The following is a 14,834-nucleotide window of genomic DNA, read 5'->3' on the forward strand; positions in this document are numbered from 1 at the left end:
ACAGACTTCCGGTGTGAATCCTCGATTTTGGACAGTACCTCACTTAGGAGAAGACTCGCTTGTATTTGGAAAACTGTAACTAAGGGTGAAGAGTTGCTAATTCCAAATCTCTACTGGTGGCAGTGACCCTCTCAGCAATTATCCTGGCATGTCTACGCCTCCAGATATCTCTCAAACTACCACTGATCTTGGCGATACAATAACACAGCAGTGAAATGACGAACACACTCCCCACGAAAGTAGTTGAATCGCGAAAGGTCAATGCAATAATGTCCTTCATACTATGCGACATTACTATCGTCTTTATCTTTTGGATAGGCTAACTTTCGGTAGTAATTAGGGTTGGACCATGGGGATATACGAGAGTATGGTTGGAGGGAAAATGTGTATCAGTAGGGAGCGTTACCTACCCACCAGTGCTAAAAGTTTGTTGTGTTCTGGTTATTCAGTATTGTTTTTTCACCTGTTCTGGTTATAAAACTCCTTTTGATATGAAGAGGATAAAGACAGGACTTGGATCAGGAGGACATCATAAAAGAGAGTTAAATATTAGCTAGCTCTATGTCTCTTGCGGTTTTGGGGCGACGTTACGAGAGCGCAATACTACAAAATATTACAGCACAGTCGCTGTCTCATGTCACAGGATATGCCATCAGTATGACTGTTAGTTCAAAGTATTGAAAAGGCGAGGTTGTGTTATCTACTGGAAACTGGCTGGCGTTGAAGCTTTTTCCTGATTTAGAGTTTGTATTTGTGAAACAGATCATAATTAAATAGTTCAATCATAGTTTAATAATTGCACTGAAGTGGGCTTTTAGATTTTTATTGATTATATACCAGGACGTGGCTTGTTTGTCTAGGGTATCGCCTGTGATGATAAGATTAGCAATGTGGTTCGTCGTCCCTGGATGCCCCAAGACCGATTGCCCAAGATATTCTTTGTTATCCAATTTTTCGTGCCCAAAACCCAGCTCCTCAGAATTGGCTTACGGGTAATAAGCCGGTGGTAGTTTCTGTAGCTCAATCCTTTCAGCATCACGATCAGGGCCATGAGGTGCTTGCCAATCGTCGTGTACATGAGCAGCTGGTACTGCAGGTTTCCTGCGCCTCGGTTTCATGCAGCTGAATGTAACGAATATGATTACTAGAAGTGCAAAAACAATAGATCCGAACGCTAGACCCGTATGAAGTCTCATAGTCTTTCCCACGTTATCGGTTTCGGGGATTTGTTCGTTTTGGGACATCGTGATCGTGGTTATATTTCTTCTTGAGACTGATCGTTTGAGTGGTGTCTGAATGATGGTCAAGAAATAGGTATTTGTTAAGTTGTAAAGGATGAGCTTTATGTACTATGGAATGTTGTGACAAGCGTTTTCTAGGATAGCGTAGTGGGGTTAAACTGGTTGTTCTTATCTTACTGTATTGTTTCTCTTGTTGAGGTGAAATATCACCATACCGATTCACTCTTCATCTTCTGTGTGTCCACATTGAGAACAGATAAGATATTGGCTAAGGTTCACTTGTCTCTCTAGAGAGATATTTCAATTTTCAAGGCATCCATAATAATAGTACGCCAAACCCGAGCAGTTGAAATTAGTACAACGCAGACAGAACTATAATCAATGTTTCTTTCTCCGCTGATTAGTTTCAAAGTCCTGCCGCTCAGAACAGGCTCACGGAAAATACGCCGGTGGTAAAGTTCGCAGCTCAACACTCCGAGGATGACGATTAGGATCATAAAATTCTTCCTCGCGCGCAATTACAGCCCGTGCTGCATGTTGCCTACGGTTGGAGAAATGCACGAATATCCAAAAGAATAGTACAATAAAAATAACAATGCCGATAACTGCACCTGTGCCATTTCCCATCTTAGTCATTTTGGAAGCTTATGCCTGCACTTGGTTTCCTTATTTGAAACGATAGCTCTGAAGGATGTCTAAATAACAGTCAATGAACAGATATTCCGTAGGTTCAGATAATATGTTGAGAGAATGCGGGTCCTTATAACAATTAGTTTCGAGGAACGAGTCTCAGTGTTTCCTGATTGTTCTTGTTCTACTGTTCGACTTTCAAGATTTGAAAGATTGTCCTAGAGATACGACTCTTTGTCGCCTTTATCTACACTAATAAGAGACAAAGCCACTAGCCAATTTCCCTTTGTCTAACTACAGATGGTTCTCACATTTCAAAATAAAATCAGTAAAAAAGGATAACGTTCTCGATACTACGAATGAATCATATAAATCATTAAAAGATAAAATTCCATGTTGATTTCTTTGTGCACATTTTAAATATGGTTCTTGTACAGTTTGAATTATTGTGATTGTAAAAATTATGTTAATTAGAGGAAGATCAGGGAAAGTATGATTTTATCTTAACATAGTTATCAATACGGAAGTTTTATGATTCTACTGCACAGTCTCTTATGTTGATTCTCTATACTGCTTAAAAGATTCCCTAGATTTGTGACTGCAGGTCACCTCTGTCTAAATTAAGTGCAGCTAAAGCTACTGGCCATTGTTCTCTGGTCCTTCTAGGTACACTTCTCAAGTAAGGTATGATATATATAACACACAGACAGTAAAATACAATGAGTAAACAGGGCCCACCAATGCTAGCGCCTAAGACCATACCAGCCCATGCCTCGTTACTCAACACCCCTATAGCTTTTATGTTTAGAGTTTCAAAGGGTTTTCAAGGTTTGGTCGTCTTAAAGTTCGGACAAAAGATATTGTCTAACTTAATATAATTAGACGAGAAAAGGAAGGGTAAATTTAAAATTTATAAGTCAAGCCATGTCTAGAACAGAGCCATCATTACTGTCATTCTGTTCTGGTTAAAAAGGGAGTAAAAATATGGACATGGTGAAGTGACTATAACTCAGCTCTCTTTCTTTCTACATTAACAACAGCTAACGCCACTGGCACACTCTGCCTTGCATACCTATAGATACTTTTCAGGGCGTCGGATACTTTTAGTTTTACACCAAAAAATAACCATGGCAAACATCACAGTGAAAGTAGTAATCATGATTATAAGAGGCGAAGGGAGTCCTTTTCATTTCAAGCCCATAGTGGCGTTCTTTATATGCTTGGAGATTTACTTGATTTCTAGTTCTAGATGGAGCTTGTCCAATGTAATTTCGTAACAAGAGGAAGGAAGGAAAGTTGTTAAATATTCACATTAAACATTTACCAAGGTAGTGTTTGGATTGTTTTCATTCTTTTCTTATTTGAAGGATCCAAAAAAAAATGACCTAGACTTGTGATTGTAAATCCCCTCGATCTAAGTTGACCATAGATAGAACTACTGGCCATAGATAGAACTACTGGCCACTGTTCTCTTGCCCGCCTAGGAAGACTTACTAAGCAATCCTTTAGACATTTACGGAATAAAAGAATCATAATAGCGCAAAATAGCCCATTTACACAGCCTAGAGCTATCATAGATCCAGGTCCTCCACGCATCACGTTCTTCCTTGAATCCATGATAAGATTTTGGATGTATGTCAAGATTTAGTTGATTTGTGACTTTGGAGGAGATCGGGCAGCCTTTGCTGTAAAGGAAAGATGCGAGTAAGTTGTAGTATATTTATATAAGAGTTTGTGAACAAAGAAGAGTCATTTGCCCGGTATCGCTGTTTTTCAACGGAACAACTATTATCAAGTTTGACTGAGGGTATGAGGTAAGATAGTAAGTTTTCAACTTGCCCTAAGTTTAAGTTTGGAATTATTGCTACAGTAAGCCAGGAACTTTCTGTACTACTATTTCTAGAACTGAACACTTTCATGATCCGTAGACTAAAGACGTATGGCGTCCAAGACTTAAGATTATTTTCAGGTTAGAAATATTTCTATGACGCCCAATTGTGAGGTTTTCCTTCCCAGTCTCAAGATTAAAGTTGAGGGTAAAATGATTCCTTGCCAATAAGTGACTTTGCAGTAACTTTACAGAGGGTTCTTGGTCACGCAAACAAAAGGCACAAACATCCAAGTTACCAAACTTAGGAGTAAAACAGATACAGCTCACAACGCTTCCATTAATAGAGATCGGCAGAAGCCACCCTCATGCAAAGTATTTTTGAACTCTTTGTAAATCATGTTCTCACCTGAGCCATGCAAAAAATCATTTATGCGTTTTGGTTCTCGTTTTTGTAAACTCCAGACCTCGCTGAAATATGATGTATGATCGACAAGCCCGATTAAGCGAATCGATTTTCATGCACGAAAGTCATCGCTACTCGGGGATATCTCCGAAAGGAAAAGCTCGGATCCGATGCGGTCGATCATACGTAGGATTATAAGTTCGTGTATTACCGAAGGCGGCGGGAAAGACATGTCAAGACTGCACGGAGATGGTTTCCCCCCCATGATTATCATGGATTGATAAATCCATTCATTACCGGTAGTGGTATTATACAGCCTATAGTCATAAATATAGGTATATGTTTCGAGTGTCTTAATTCATGCAAGCTTATTTTACACCTTGCAAAAGTACCTTTTATCAGTACAAACATTAATCTAACCTTATATATAATCGGCAACCATGATTATTACATAAATTGGATTATGATGATAGGCTAAATCACGAGCGAGTGCCCTCATTTGGTAGAAACATCATTCCGATTGGCCTCTGTGGGCGTTCCAAGTCGAGATGACAATCCGGAGAGACACAGTCGCTATCTGGACCGTTCTATAAGACCGCTTAATCGTCATTTCGGAATTAAACCTGGAAGTGTGGTTCACTCCAATCTGTGATAAGAGTTGTTGTCTATGCCCGCCACAGAAATAATCATGGTCTTTGCTGAACTGCTTTTTGGAGTGAAAGGCGCTTTGTCGCTGCGATGAAACGTGAGGATTCTGGGTGATGTGAGTTACAGTTCTCAGCGCCACAACTGGTCAAAACCAAGGATATCTTTAGCGAACTCTGACTTGGAAAGTGGGGAGACGTCTTTGCAAGTATCGCTTTTCGGGAACTTGATTGAATCGAAGGATAAGCTGTGGATTTCTGCGAAATTGAAATTGACAAAAGATTCCGCTTATTCTAAGTTTCACAGCCTTTCCACAAGTTGTATCGCAGTATTCGTAATATAACAAGCCCTAGATACTCATTAAAGTTGGCAAATAGTGTATGGGAAGCTATTCATAGGCGAATTACTTTCCAAAAGTTCCAGTGACGGAATCTGGCAAAAGGGTTCATTCCACAGCACCTTGTTGAGATCTTATGCAAAACGAAATGCTTTCTTTTTTAAGAGACTTCCACATGGATTGAACTTTGGTAGTACAAGCAGTGAGAAACCGTCTATCTTCAGCCACTATGTCGTCCAGTCGGCATCCAGCCTGAAGAAACCACGGCCATGAGGTGATATCTGTGCGCTCCCTCTTTGCGCGCCAGTCTGGTAACTGGATTCGAGTCGTCTCCAGACGGCAGTGTATGAGTTTATTTCCAATTTCATGCACTCAAGACCTGTCAAAACTCATAACCGACGGTAGTTGTTTTGTTGGTGACACAGTCGTACCACCAGACATTGATGTTGAGTTGAAAAGGATAAGGCATCATGTCAGACGCACCGACTGGAGATCATGAATTGGCTGTTGATAAAGCAGCATCAAGAACCCTCGGAACACTGAGAAAATACAGAGAGCAGCCGCCGCTCTAAGCTTGGCAGTCTTTCTCAGTGGCTTAAGCGAGCCGCCATGCGACTGGCTGATTTTCTCCCATTGCCCAACCGCATAACTCACATGGCGATTGAAACTCGATACTCTTGCCCACAGACTATCTTCATCAAGAACTCACGTAACGATTGAAAATGGAACCTTGAACTTCTTCAGGCTGGTTTGCAATCATATCCACCTTACGATGCAAAAGAGGACGAAAGGACCACCGCCAGGGGGTGAAATATGAACGCTTTGCAGACTTGTTGCGTCACCATGAAATTACTCAAAACATATTTCCTAGATGGCAAAGCTGATATTTTTCTTACTGGAACATCTCCAAACGATACAAATATATGATCATACCCTGACGTATAATTCATGTATCACACTCTCAACCTGTCGTCGATCACCGTTTGTTTCTTCCGCTGGGTAGAAGAACACGCGAGGAAGAAACGAAACTCGAACCCCGGAAATTTCCATATAACATACACTTCCCCAGCATAGACTTTGTAACAGCAAGCTAAAGAATATCCTCAACAGCTTACCGCAGGTTTCTTCACTTACGCAGAAAAAGAAATCATTCAACATGGCACTCTCTGCCGATACGGTACAGACTCTTGCCTTTCTGTGGGTTTTTACATGGCTAGCAATGTTCCTCATGGCACTTCGGATAGTTATGAGGAGATACCGAGGTCAAAAACTCGATATCAGCGACAGAATCACCATGGTGTGCATGATCTGCCTGTTAGCTCGACTATCATTCATACATGTCGTTCTTATTTGGGGGACGAACAACATTCCGAAGAAAGTACGGGCCAAACTTGTGTTCACAGCGACGGATATATACCAGAGAGAAACTGCTAGCAAGTTATTGCTTACGAGTAGGACTTGGTATAATACTTAGTGAGTTGTTCCCTCCAATCCTGAAAGCTATGAAGCTAACGCACTTCAAGCCTATGGTTACAAAAAGCCGTCATCATGATACTTTACCAACGCCTACTTGCTGGATTCAGATACACCAATATTATCATCAGATTATATTGGGTAATTCTTGGGGTCTCCTACCTCGTTATCCAAATCGTGACTTTCACCGACTGTCATCCACTAAAGCTATATTGGCAAGTGGTACCAGATCCAGGTAAGTAACTCCTCAACTCAAAATAAGATGATTCTAATTATTTTCTAGGTGTCTGTTCCCAAGCGGTCGGCCAACTCATAACCCTTGGCTCTCTCAACATATTCACAGACGTAATTCTCATAATCCTCCCAATGCCCGCCCTCCTCAAAGTCAAACGCACAGGCGGCGAGTAAGTCTACTTTCTCATCACAGCCACCCACAATACTAACTCTCTACCAGCAAGTTTCGCCTCATCTTCCTCTTTTCCCTTGGCGTATTCCTCGTCATCATAACCGTAATACGTCTTCCCCTCAACATCAAAGACTCCAATCTCCAAGTAAACCGCACAACCTGGGCAAGCGTCGAAGCTTTCACAGCTGCATTCGTCGCAAATGTCCCTACACTTTACACCCTACGCAAAAAGCTCCCAACAAAAGTATTCGGCACAGATGACGGCGATGAGTTCCCATCAGGTTGGACGGAAAGCGTGCATTCGATTGACATGCCGTCTCCAGCAATCTACAAACCCAAATTCACCAACTACAACACCGCGTTCGAAGATCACAGGAACACGATGACGATTCCCCCACCCGTGCCACCAAAAGATCCATTGCCAGTCCCCAAACCCGAAGAAATGATAAAACGTAGTTCCATCCCCATCCACTTCCAAAAACCTTCAGACCGTCACGCGCGAATCCACCATGGGAAAATGGTAGTGGTAGAGGAGGAAAGCGGGGAGATGATTGATTGGGATGAGGTTGCGAGTATGGATTTGGAGATCATTATTGATCGATTTCATGAGGGTGTTTAACTCCTCCTTCCCTTTTGCTTTATTTTCGATACAAGGCGTTACGGTATACCCAGGCACATGTTTTATTAATTAAAAAACTCAAATAATTGGAATATATGTCAAAATATCAACCCACATAACCCACTTCCCCTATACTTCATCACCTCCCATTACCCCCAATTATATACCGATACTCCTGACCAGCAATCAACCCACTCCTGCTATCTTCCACCCTCTGCGCCATCGACCTCCTATCCCGCCCTACAACACCTCCAAACACTCCCTTCTTCTTCCCCAGGAAAAATAACACTACCACTAAAACCAAAACCCCAGCTGCGGCTATCCCCGCAATAACCGGACTCCCTAATTTCTTACTCGCTGGACCCGTGGCTGTGGCTGCGAGTGTTGGGACAACGCCCGGCGTGGTCGTGGTAATAAGCGTCGTCAGGTAACTTGTGTTCTGCGCCGGCGTAACAGAGACCACCGACGTGACATTTACTTCCGCCGTTGTAGTCGTGACATCCGATGTAGTAGTGAGTGTGAACCTCGGTACGGTCGTCATGGATGCCATTTCAGAATCAGTTAAGCCCAGCAGAACAGCACTGGTTGATGTTGGGAAAGTTTTAGGACCAAGCGTGCGAGAATTTCTAGTTCGTGAGGTACTTGAGGTGCTAGCTGGGCCTATTGAAAAATGCAAAAAACTTGTAAATGGTAGCTCCAGTGTGTCGATTGGAATGCCCGTTATTGTATCCCATCCAGACTCGGTTGAGAGTGTACTTGTTCCATCTCTAGCTCTATTTCGAGCATGATTGACCCCCCTCGTGCTCTGTCTACTCTTGGTCTCGCTTAGCTCGTCGAGGCGAGAATGGTCGTAATGTTCACTTCCAGATGTAGATGTAACCGTATTTGTCCTGTTCAAAAAGCCCGAGCTGGTGATTCGTGCAAGGGATATTTCACTGGCTGTTTTCGTCTTTGAAACCCGTCTTGATGTCGTTCTGATGTTGAAATTCTTCGTTACAACCGTTTTAATACTCGTAATAGTGACAATCTTGGTGGTAAGAACTTCCATGTCCCGATAATTGGATGTTGATAATATGGTATTAGATGGTAAAATATATGTCGTATTGTAGTTGTGTAAGTTATCGGTGAAGCCTGAAGTACGGGTATTTGCGTTACTGTTCGAGGTCGAGACTGTAGTATGTTGAAAACTGGGAGACGGAGTCGATGTACTATTTGAGCTCGAGGACGTGAAGTCTTGAGAATTGGAAGTTGGCAAAGTCGTAGTTTTCGAGGTTAGCTTTGCGCCGGATTTATGATGGTGGTGTGCTGGCTTCGTCAAATGTGACTCCGTGCTTGAACTGACAATGTTCGTTGCTTTAAAAGACGAAGGAATCATTTCCTTCTCATCAGTAGCACTTCCACCTGGCATTATGTCATTCGCAATACTCGTATGAATTTCCGGAGATCCAGTAGGTAGACTCTCCGATCTAGTCGTAGCAGCAAGTACCTTGAAATCTTCCCTAGTAACGCCATTATCGTCTGCTGTCGGTAAGGGAGAAGCGGCTTCCACTGTCGTCCTCACATCACTACTCCCAGTTGGCCTCGCTTCAGTCCTCGCCTCACTCGAAGTAGTAACACTTTCAAAAGACCCGGCAACATCACCACTGGACATAACCAAACTAGGACGACCCGCCACCGAAGCCTCCCCTGAAGCGAGCGATCTATCGCTTGTCCTTGTTGCGACATCCCCAATCGTTTGTGTGCCCATGAATTGCGACTTATGAACTTCTGTCCCAGTAGCAGTGACGACAACATCTTGATTTCCAGAAAAACCAGCAGTCGCAGAACTTCCTAAAGGGCTCGGTAAATCGCTAGATCTTATCGTGTCCGCCCTCTCACTCCCTTCTTTCCTGATCGTCGTTGACGTATGTCCATCTGCCGTACCTGCCGCACTCGTACTCTCGGACCCCTTTCCCTTCCCACTCTCCTGCTCTTTCTTTCTCTTCTTAACATCCGCCCAAATGCCCGGGATAGCACATATGATTGTAAGTGCTAGGATCGTTAAAATCGCTGCTTTGGCTTGCATCTTGTGTTGGTTGTCGGATGTGGGATGTGTTAAACTATATTCGGATATGGGAGTCTTAAACTACATTTGGAATTTAAACTATATTTGGAAATTGGATTTAGATCGTCATGTTGCTCGGGGGACAATAAGACGAGATGCTATTGTGCGGTCTGGGTATGTAATCAAGTGAATACATGAGTTATACATTCTATATTTGGGGGAAATGGAGGTTGGCTGCTGGGATTATTGCTATTAATATGTGTGAAGCGAGAATAACGGCTTTCATTGTGGGAGTGTTAAGCTATTTCTGGAAACCAGGTAGTTAATTACGTGGATCCAGTACTATTAAGTGTTACAGGGAATACAGCCCAAGTATATAGCTAAGTGAATACCTAGGTAGATGACTTATAATTGGGAAGCTAAATTAAGCGATTCGAGATGACGTTTTGTTGCATGTCGCATTTAGTGAGCTTCAGGGCGTTGATACCCTGTAATTCCAGGGCGCGGCCCAAATACAGGCTCTTTATTGCAATGATTCATGACAGTGCATTTCGATCTAGCACCTTTTAATATCCGTATGTATTCACATTATGGACGAAAAATCGGTAGTATCTTTGAAATACAGAGGGGGAAATATAAATTATACTGAAAATAGCATGAAGTGATTTCTGTGCACTATGAGACATAAATCAATTCCAGCCCAGATGAGAAAGGGATTGACCCCATGCTGAAAGTCCACTCTACTCGTGTACCCGTTAAGAACAAAGTCCAAGTCTCATTTTCCCTAAACCATTGAAATCCAAACATCAAACACCATCATCACTTCGTTAAAAAAAGTTGCTTGAAGATCTTTCACCCTGCACGCTCTAAAGAAATCAACGACATAACAGACTCCAAAACTCTATTCTAAAGAACCCATCTAATTCGTCCCAGCGCACCCAACAAAGTTATTCCCACTCGCTCCGGTATGCGTAATAGCACCCGCGAGTTTACAAGCTGTATTGATGATAACCCGATCAGGTCCTGGTGATCCTATTTCATTTTCATTAGCCTCTTTCTTTCCTCATCCCTCTCCAATCACCATCTTTCCCCCTTTACACCTCATGACTTACCACCAGTATAAACAGCATGACTCGCCAACATGGGAAACTCCTGATACGGCCCCGCAACCGTAAACGAGAAACCCTCCAGATTGTTATACGTATGTGGATAGCTGTTTGTGCTCGTCCCGGCCTTGTAGTATGTGCATGCTTTTTGGGCCGCGGAGTTTACTTGGGCTGCGGTGTAGGAGGTGGAGCCGCAGGTGGTTGCTGCGCGGGGCTCGAGGGGGTGGGCAGTGGTTAGGGCAAGGAGGAGGGAGAGGGGGAGGAGGGAGAAGTGCATTTTGAAAATTTGGGGGAAGCGGGAAAGGGGGGAGGTTCGCTTAGGGTGGGGAGGGTGGAAGGAGGGGAGGATGAGATGGTGAAGCTACGATGGCTTGGATCTTGGAGGGAAATGGCATTGATATACTTTCTACTTACCATACAAATATCAACATCTTCACAAAACCATAAACATGTGGCAGACTACCACCATCAATGCCGGACCACTCCACTCCAACCCGCATTCCCACGCCTCTAATGCAGGACATCCCCTCTAGTCACAACCCTAGATACTGTTCCCTCCACTAAGATCCCCAGATCTCACAGCCGCAACTCCTAAAACGGGAAGGACGAGATGGCGTGGGAATAGGGTTGGTGTGGAGGAGCCGGGCAGGGCTTGGCGGGCGTGAACTAGACGCAATCAGGAAGCTGGCGGTATTCAATCGCAACGACTCTTGACACCACATGCACGCTTCAATAATAACTGAACGGCAGTCTCCTAGCGGAAGACTCCGCTAGATGAATAGTTATCAGTGTGTCAAGAGAACGACATGCTTTTCTCGGTTCTTGGTCCGAACATATATCTGCACGACTCGACGCAGGCTTATCTCCCATCTCACCTCACGGAAAGTTACAGCCAGTATGGAAGCTGAGGAATATGGAGTTTTGAAAAATGCTCTTGCGGCAAAAAAGGATCCAGGTGAAGTAGCGATTGCATTCACAAAACCAACACGTGAAGCTTTCGTCCCTGGGCAGACCGAGCAACCACAACTCGAAGAGCACTTTTCGAGATCTTGGAAGAGCGTTATTGAGATAGCAATTGATACCCCCCACGAGAAGCAAGAGCCACTCGTTGATATCCTACGAGCTATCCAGCAGCAAAATGTCGCTGATAGTGAAGAAGCGAGTGAGATTGAGATATGGGGCGATAAAGTGAAAGTGTGGAAGGATATGCCTCTTTTCGGCGCACAAGCGCGGGAAATTTGGAATAGAGGTAAGATCACCTAATAACCGCTCTCATTTTTTCCAAGAATCTTATTAACGCCCACCAGCCCCAGGAACAAACAGCAACAACGACCTCTCAGCATCCCAATGGCAAAACATCAACGCTTTTCTCGCTCGACTAACAGCGCTCTCATCGTCTATCCCCGCGTTCGACTTTTCGTTATACGCGATATGGACGTTGCGATCTGCGTTTGAGAATGAGGAATCAAAGGAGGTGGATCGAAGGGCGGGGGAGATGTGGTTTTTGTATGCTGGGGAGGTGATTGAGAGGTTGAGTCGGGAGGGGAAGGTGTTTGATGGGAAGATTGCTAGGGAGGGGGGGGAGTTCGAGGGGAAGGGTTGGAGAGGATTTAATAGGGAGAGACTTGAAGTTTGGAAGGAGGGGGTGCGATGAGTTCTATTGTCTTTTGAGACAAGTTCTGTGATGTAGTTCTGGGATGGCAAACTGAAGTGTCCAAAGCAAAATTAAAATCGTCCGCTCTGAAAGCATCATCTCCGCAGCTTACTAGATACGAGCTCCGCGCCCAAAACTCATTTCTCAACACCAAAAACTCATCTTCCGCCCACGCCCTCCGCAGCCTCCGCCGCGCCTCACACCGCACCTCCCACCAGTCCCCCCTTCTCATCACTCCGCACCCACTCACCTCTTCCGCACACACGACACTCGCCCTACGCCCTACAGCCCCCATCAGCGCCCTGGAGCCTTCCAGTCGCCTCAGGCGGCAGCGGCAGCATCATATAAATTCTTCTAGGCCTGCAAGGCAGGGGCTGACGAGGCCTGCCAGGTACTACCAGGTAGGTACCAGGTACCGAACCTGAATACTAGGTACCGAGAGCTGAAGGATGCAGATATACGACAAGCGAGGTGAGGCGTGGGTGGAGACGAACGTCAGTTGAGCTGTATTGAGAGGGTGAGGTGACGATGGGATGGAAGGAGAAATGCAAAGAGAGATGGAAAGAGAGATGAGAAATGGGTGTTTGGATGAAGGGTGAAGTGGTAAATAGTAAGCGCGACCAATGGTAGGGAAAGAAGATAGTAGGCACGTCCACTCTGCATGAAAACTCAACGACTTGTTTCGATCTGATTCAATTAACACTATCTAGTCATCCGTCATTCCATCATAATAATATACAACGCCCAATCCATTCTCCAATTTGGTATCGCTAAAATGACTAACTTCCAATGAATTCCCAAAAGTCGCCGTGAGGCGGATAGTTCGGTTGACAACCAATAACTGTAAGATATAATCCGCTATGCTAGTACAAAATCCCGCATAGAATCGAGTGATGAGGAAGTAAACGTCCAGAAGAAGAAGCTACTCCGTCGCATAAAATCCCGCAAGCTTTCAGGGCGAAGGGCGCCGTAGGGCGAGGAGGGCAGTGGCGGTGTAAGCGACGGCAGAGCAGCCCTACCATTGAAGTAACGTCCGCTCAGTTCAACCAGCGCGCGAGCCCACATCGACTCCTCAATGTCGGCTCGACTTCTTTTGGTCTTTTCTTGATTTCTTGTAGTGTTCCGGTGTTGCGTCTCGTGAAAGAGGCTCGTTGACATCGTATCTTGGTTTTCGCTGATCAATGATGTAATTCTTGCCAGATTCCGTTTTGGTGATGTATTTTCGATCTGTAAAAGCTGATTGTTAGCCACTTGATTGATAAATGGTTGATTGGTAAGACAAACCATCGTCTGGAACCCGTAATCTTTCGTCTCGCCTCTCCGCGTTGCTGCCCCGCGACATGCTGGTGTTAGATGAGCGGTACTCGTCCCGTGATGAATAGTAAGACCCGGAGTCTCTAGAGGATGAAGGGTAATAGTCCCGTGACGAATGGTACGAGCTCGAGTCCCTTGAAGAAGAGTGCTTGATGACTGGTGAACTACCAGAATAGTGTGATCTTGACCCCGAGGACATATTCGAGTGAGTGTTTGTATGTTGTGTTTGTGTGAGTGTGCTTGGGCGTGTTCTGGCGCAAAAAGCTAGGGAAACTGATTGCTTAAGTAGGTAGGGCAAAGTGAGGCGTGATGTGTAAGTGACTGTACTTGGAGTGTGGATGATGGAGGGAAATAATAGGATAATTAACTTCAATGGACGGGCGAAAGAAATACTTATACAAACTCAATCAGCGGGCAAAAAACCAAATGACTGGTCCACCAGCGCCAATCCAGGCAGGAGATTGATACGGTACACAGGGCGAAGCCAATGCTGATACTCCAGGAATGATGGTGCCTGGTCAATCGACCAGAAGAACGTGCTAAGCAGTGCTAAACATGGCTCTGCACTTGCAATGAGTCAAAGAATAAATGGAGCCATACGTCGGTCAGTTCTTCTGGCGACCGTTTGGGGGAAGGAAGGGGTAGGACGTGTGACTGTTTTCTGAACAAGCGAAAGATTAGACAATGGGAACGTCTTTGTACTAGCAAGTTGAGTCGGCCTCACAAAAGGCCTCGGGCGGTGCTTGCGAGAGCGAGAACACCCGTTCGTTGAGGGCCGAATCGAACGAAGGAACACCAATTCCGTCCATATTAGAACCGTGGCGGAGTCGAATCGGTTTGTCGCTGTACGAATTCGTTCAGCGAGGCTGACCGCGAGGCGAGCGGCGCAGAGCAGCGACGACATCATAAGAAGACGTATTCCCCATAAAATTCGCGCTGGGTGTTCGGTCGAAATGCCCATTATGTTCGCAGATCGCGTCTTTGCCCTTTGAGACGTTGCTGCCTCGGGCGTTGGGAAAGAAAGAGGTTGGCTCTTCTGCTTCAGCTGAGATGCTGACAGTTCCCGTCCGAATTGGGGATTGGAGCCTTCAGGCAGCACCTCCTAGCCAAGACAAGTCCAGTGACTCAAGC

At 44.7% G+C, this 14,834-nt stretch overlaps 6 protein-coding genes across 6 annotated transcripts; 2 read left to right on the top strand and 4 right to left on the bottom strand.

Moving 5' to 3' along the window:
* Positions 1 to 652: 652 nt before the first annotated feature.
* On the bottom strand, positions 653 to 1,244 carry GLAREA_06965 (uncharacterized protein; the record flags this gene model as incomplete). Its single annotated transcript, XM_008080913.1, has 3 exons — positions 653 to 661; positions 838 to 868; positions 991 to 1,244. The coding sequence occupies 3 exons, from the start codon at positions 1,242 to 1,244 to the stop codon at positions 653 to 655; spliced, it is 294 nt and encodes a 97-aa protein (XP_008079104.1).
* A 4,999-nt stretch (positions 1,245 to 6,243) lies between these two features.
* On the top strand, positions 6,244 to 7,585 carry GLAREA_06966 (uncharacterized protein; the record flags this gene model as incomplete). Its single annotated transcript, XM_008080914.1, has 4 exons — positions 6,244 to 6,560; positions 6,611 to 6,795; positions 6,844 to 6,964; positions 7,015 to 7,585. 4 exons carry the CDS (start codon positions 6,244 to 6,246, stop codon positions 7,583 to 7,585), a joined length of 1,194 nt encoding a protein of 397 aa, XP_008079105.1.
* Positions 7,586 to 7,724: 139 nt separating this feature from the next.
* GLAREA_06967 (uncharacterized protein) lies at positions 7,725 to 9,650 on the bottom strand (the record flags this gene model as incomplete). The annotated part of the gene is made up of 1 exon (XM_008080915.1): positions 7,725 to 9,650. One exon carries the CDS (start codon positions 9,648 to 9,650, stop codon positions 7,725 to 7,727), a length of 1,926 nt encoding a protein of 641 aa, XP_008079106.1.
* An 898-nt stretch (positions 9,651 to 10,548) lies between these two features.
* GLAREA_06968 (Microbial ribonuclease) lies at positions 10,549 to 11,012 on the bottom strand (the record flags this gene model as incomplete). Its single annotated transcript, XM_008080916.1, has 2 exons — positions 10,549 to 10,661; positions 10,742 to 11,012. The coding sequence occupies 2 exons, from the start codon at positions 11,010 to 11,012 to the stop codon at positions 10,549 to 10,551; spliced, it is 384 nt and encodes a 127-aa protein (XP_008079107.1).
* Positions 11,013 to 11,632: 620 nt separating this feature from the next.
* On the top strand, positions 11,633 to 12,389 carry GLAREA_06969 (uncharacterized protein; the record flags this gene model as incomplete). The annotated part of the gene is made up of 2 exons (XM_008080917.1): positions 11,633 to 11,984; positions 12,043 to 12,389. The coding sequence occupies 2 exons, from the start codon at positions 11,633 to 11,635 to the stop codon at positions 12,387 to 12,389; spliced, it is 699 nt and encodes a 232-aa protein (XP_008079108.1).
* A 1,072-nt stretch (positions 12,390 to 13,461) lies between these two features.
* GLAREA_06970 (uncharacterized protein) lies at positions 13,462 to 13,731 on the bottom strand (the record flags this gene model as incomplete). The annotated part of the gene is made up of 2 exons (XM_008080918.1): positions 13,462 to 13,616; positions 13,674 to 13,731. The coding sequence occupies 2 exons, from the start codon at positions 13,729 to 13,731 to the stop codon at positions 13,462 to 13,464; spliced, it is 213 nt and encodes a 70-aa protein (XP_008079109.1).
* Between the last annotated feature and the right edge of the window lie 1,103 nt (positions 13,732 to 14,834).

This window comes from Glarea lozoyensis (assembly GCF_000409485.1).
Source record: "Glarea lozoyensis ATCC 20868 chromosome Unknown GLAREA14, whole genome shotgun sequence".
In the NCBI taxonomy this organism is placed as follows: Eukaryota; Fungi; Ascomycota; class Leotiomycetes; order Helotiales; family Helotiaceae; genus Glarea; species Glarea lozoyensis.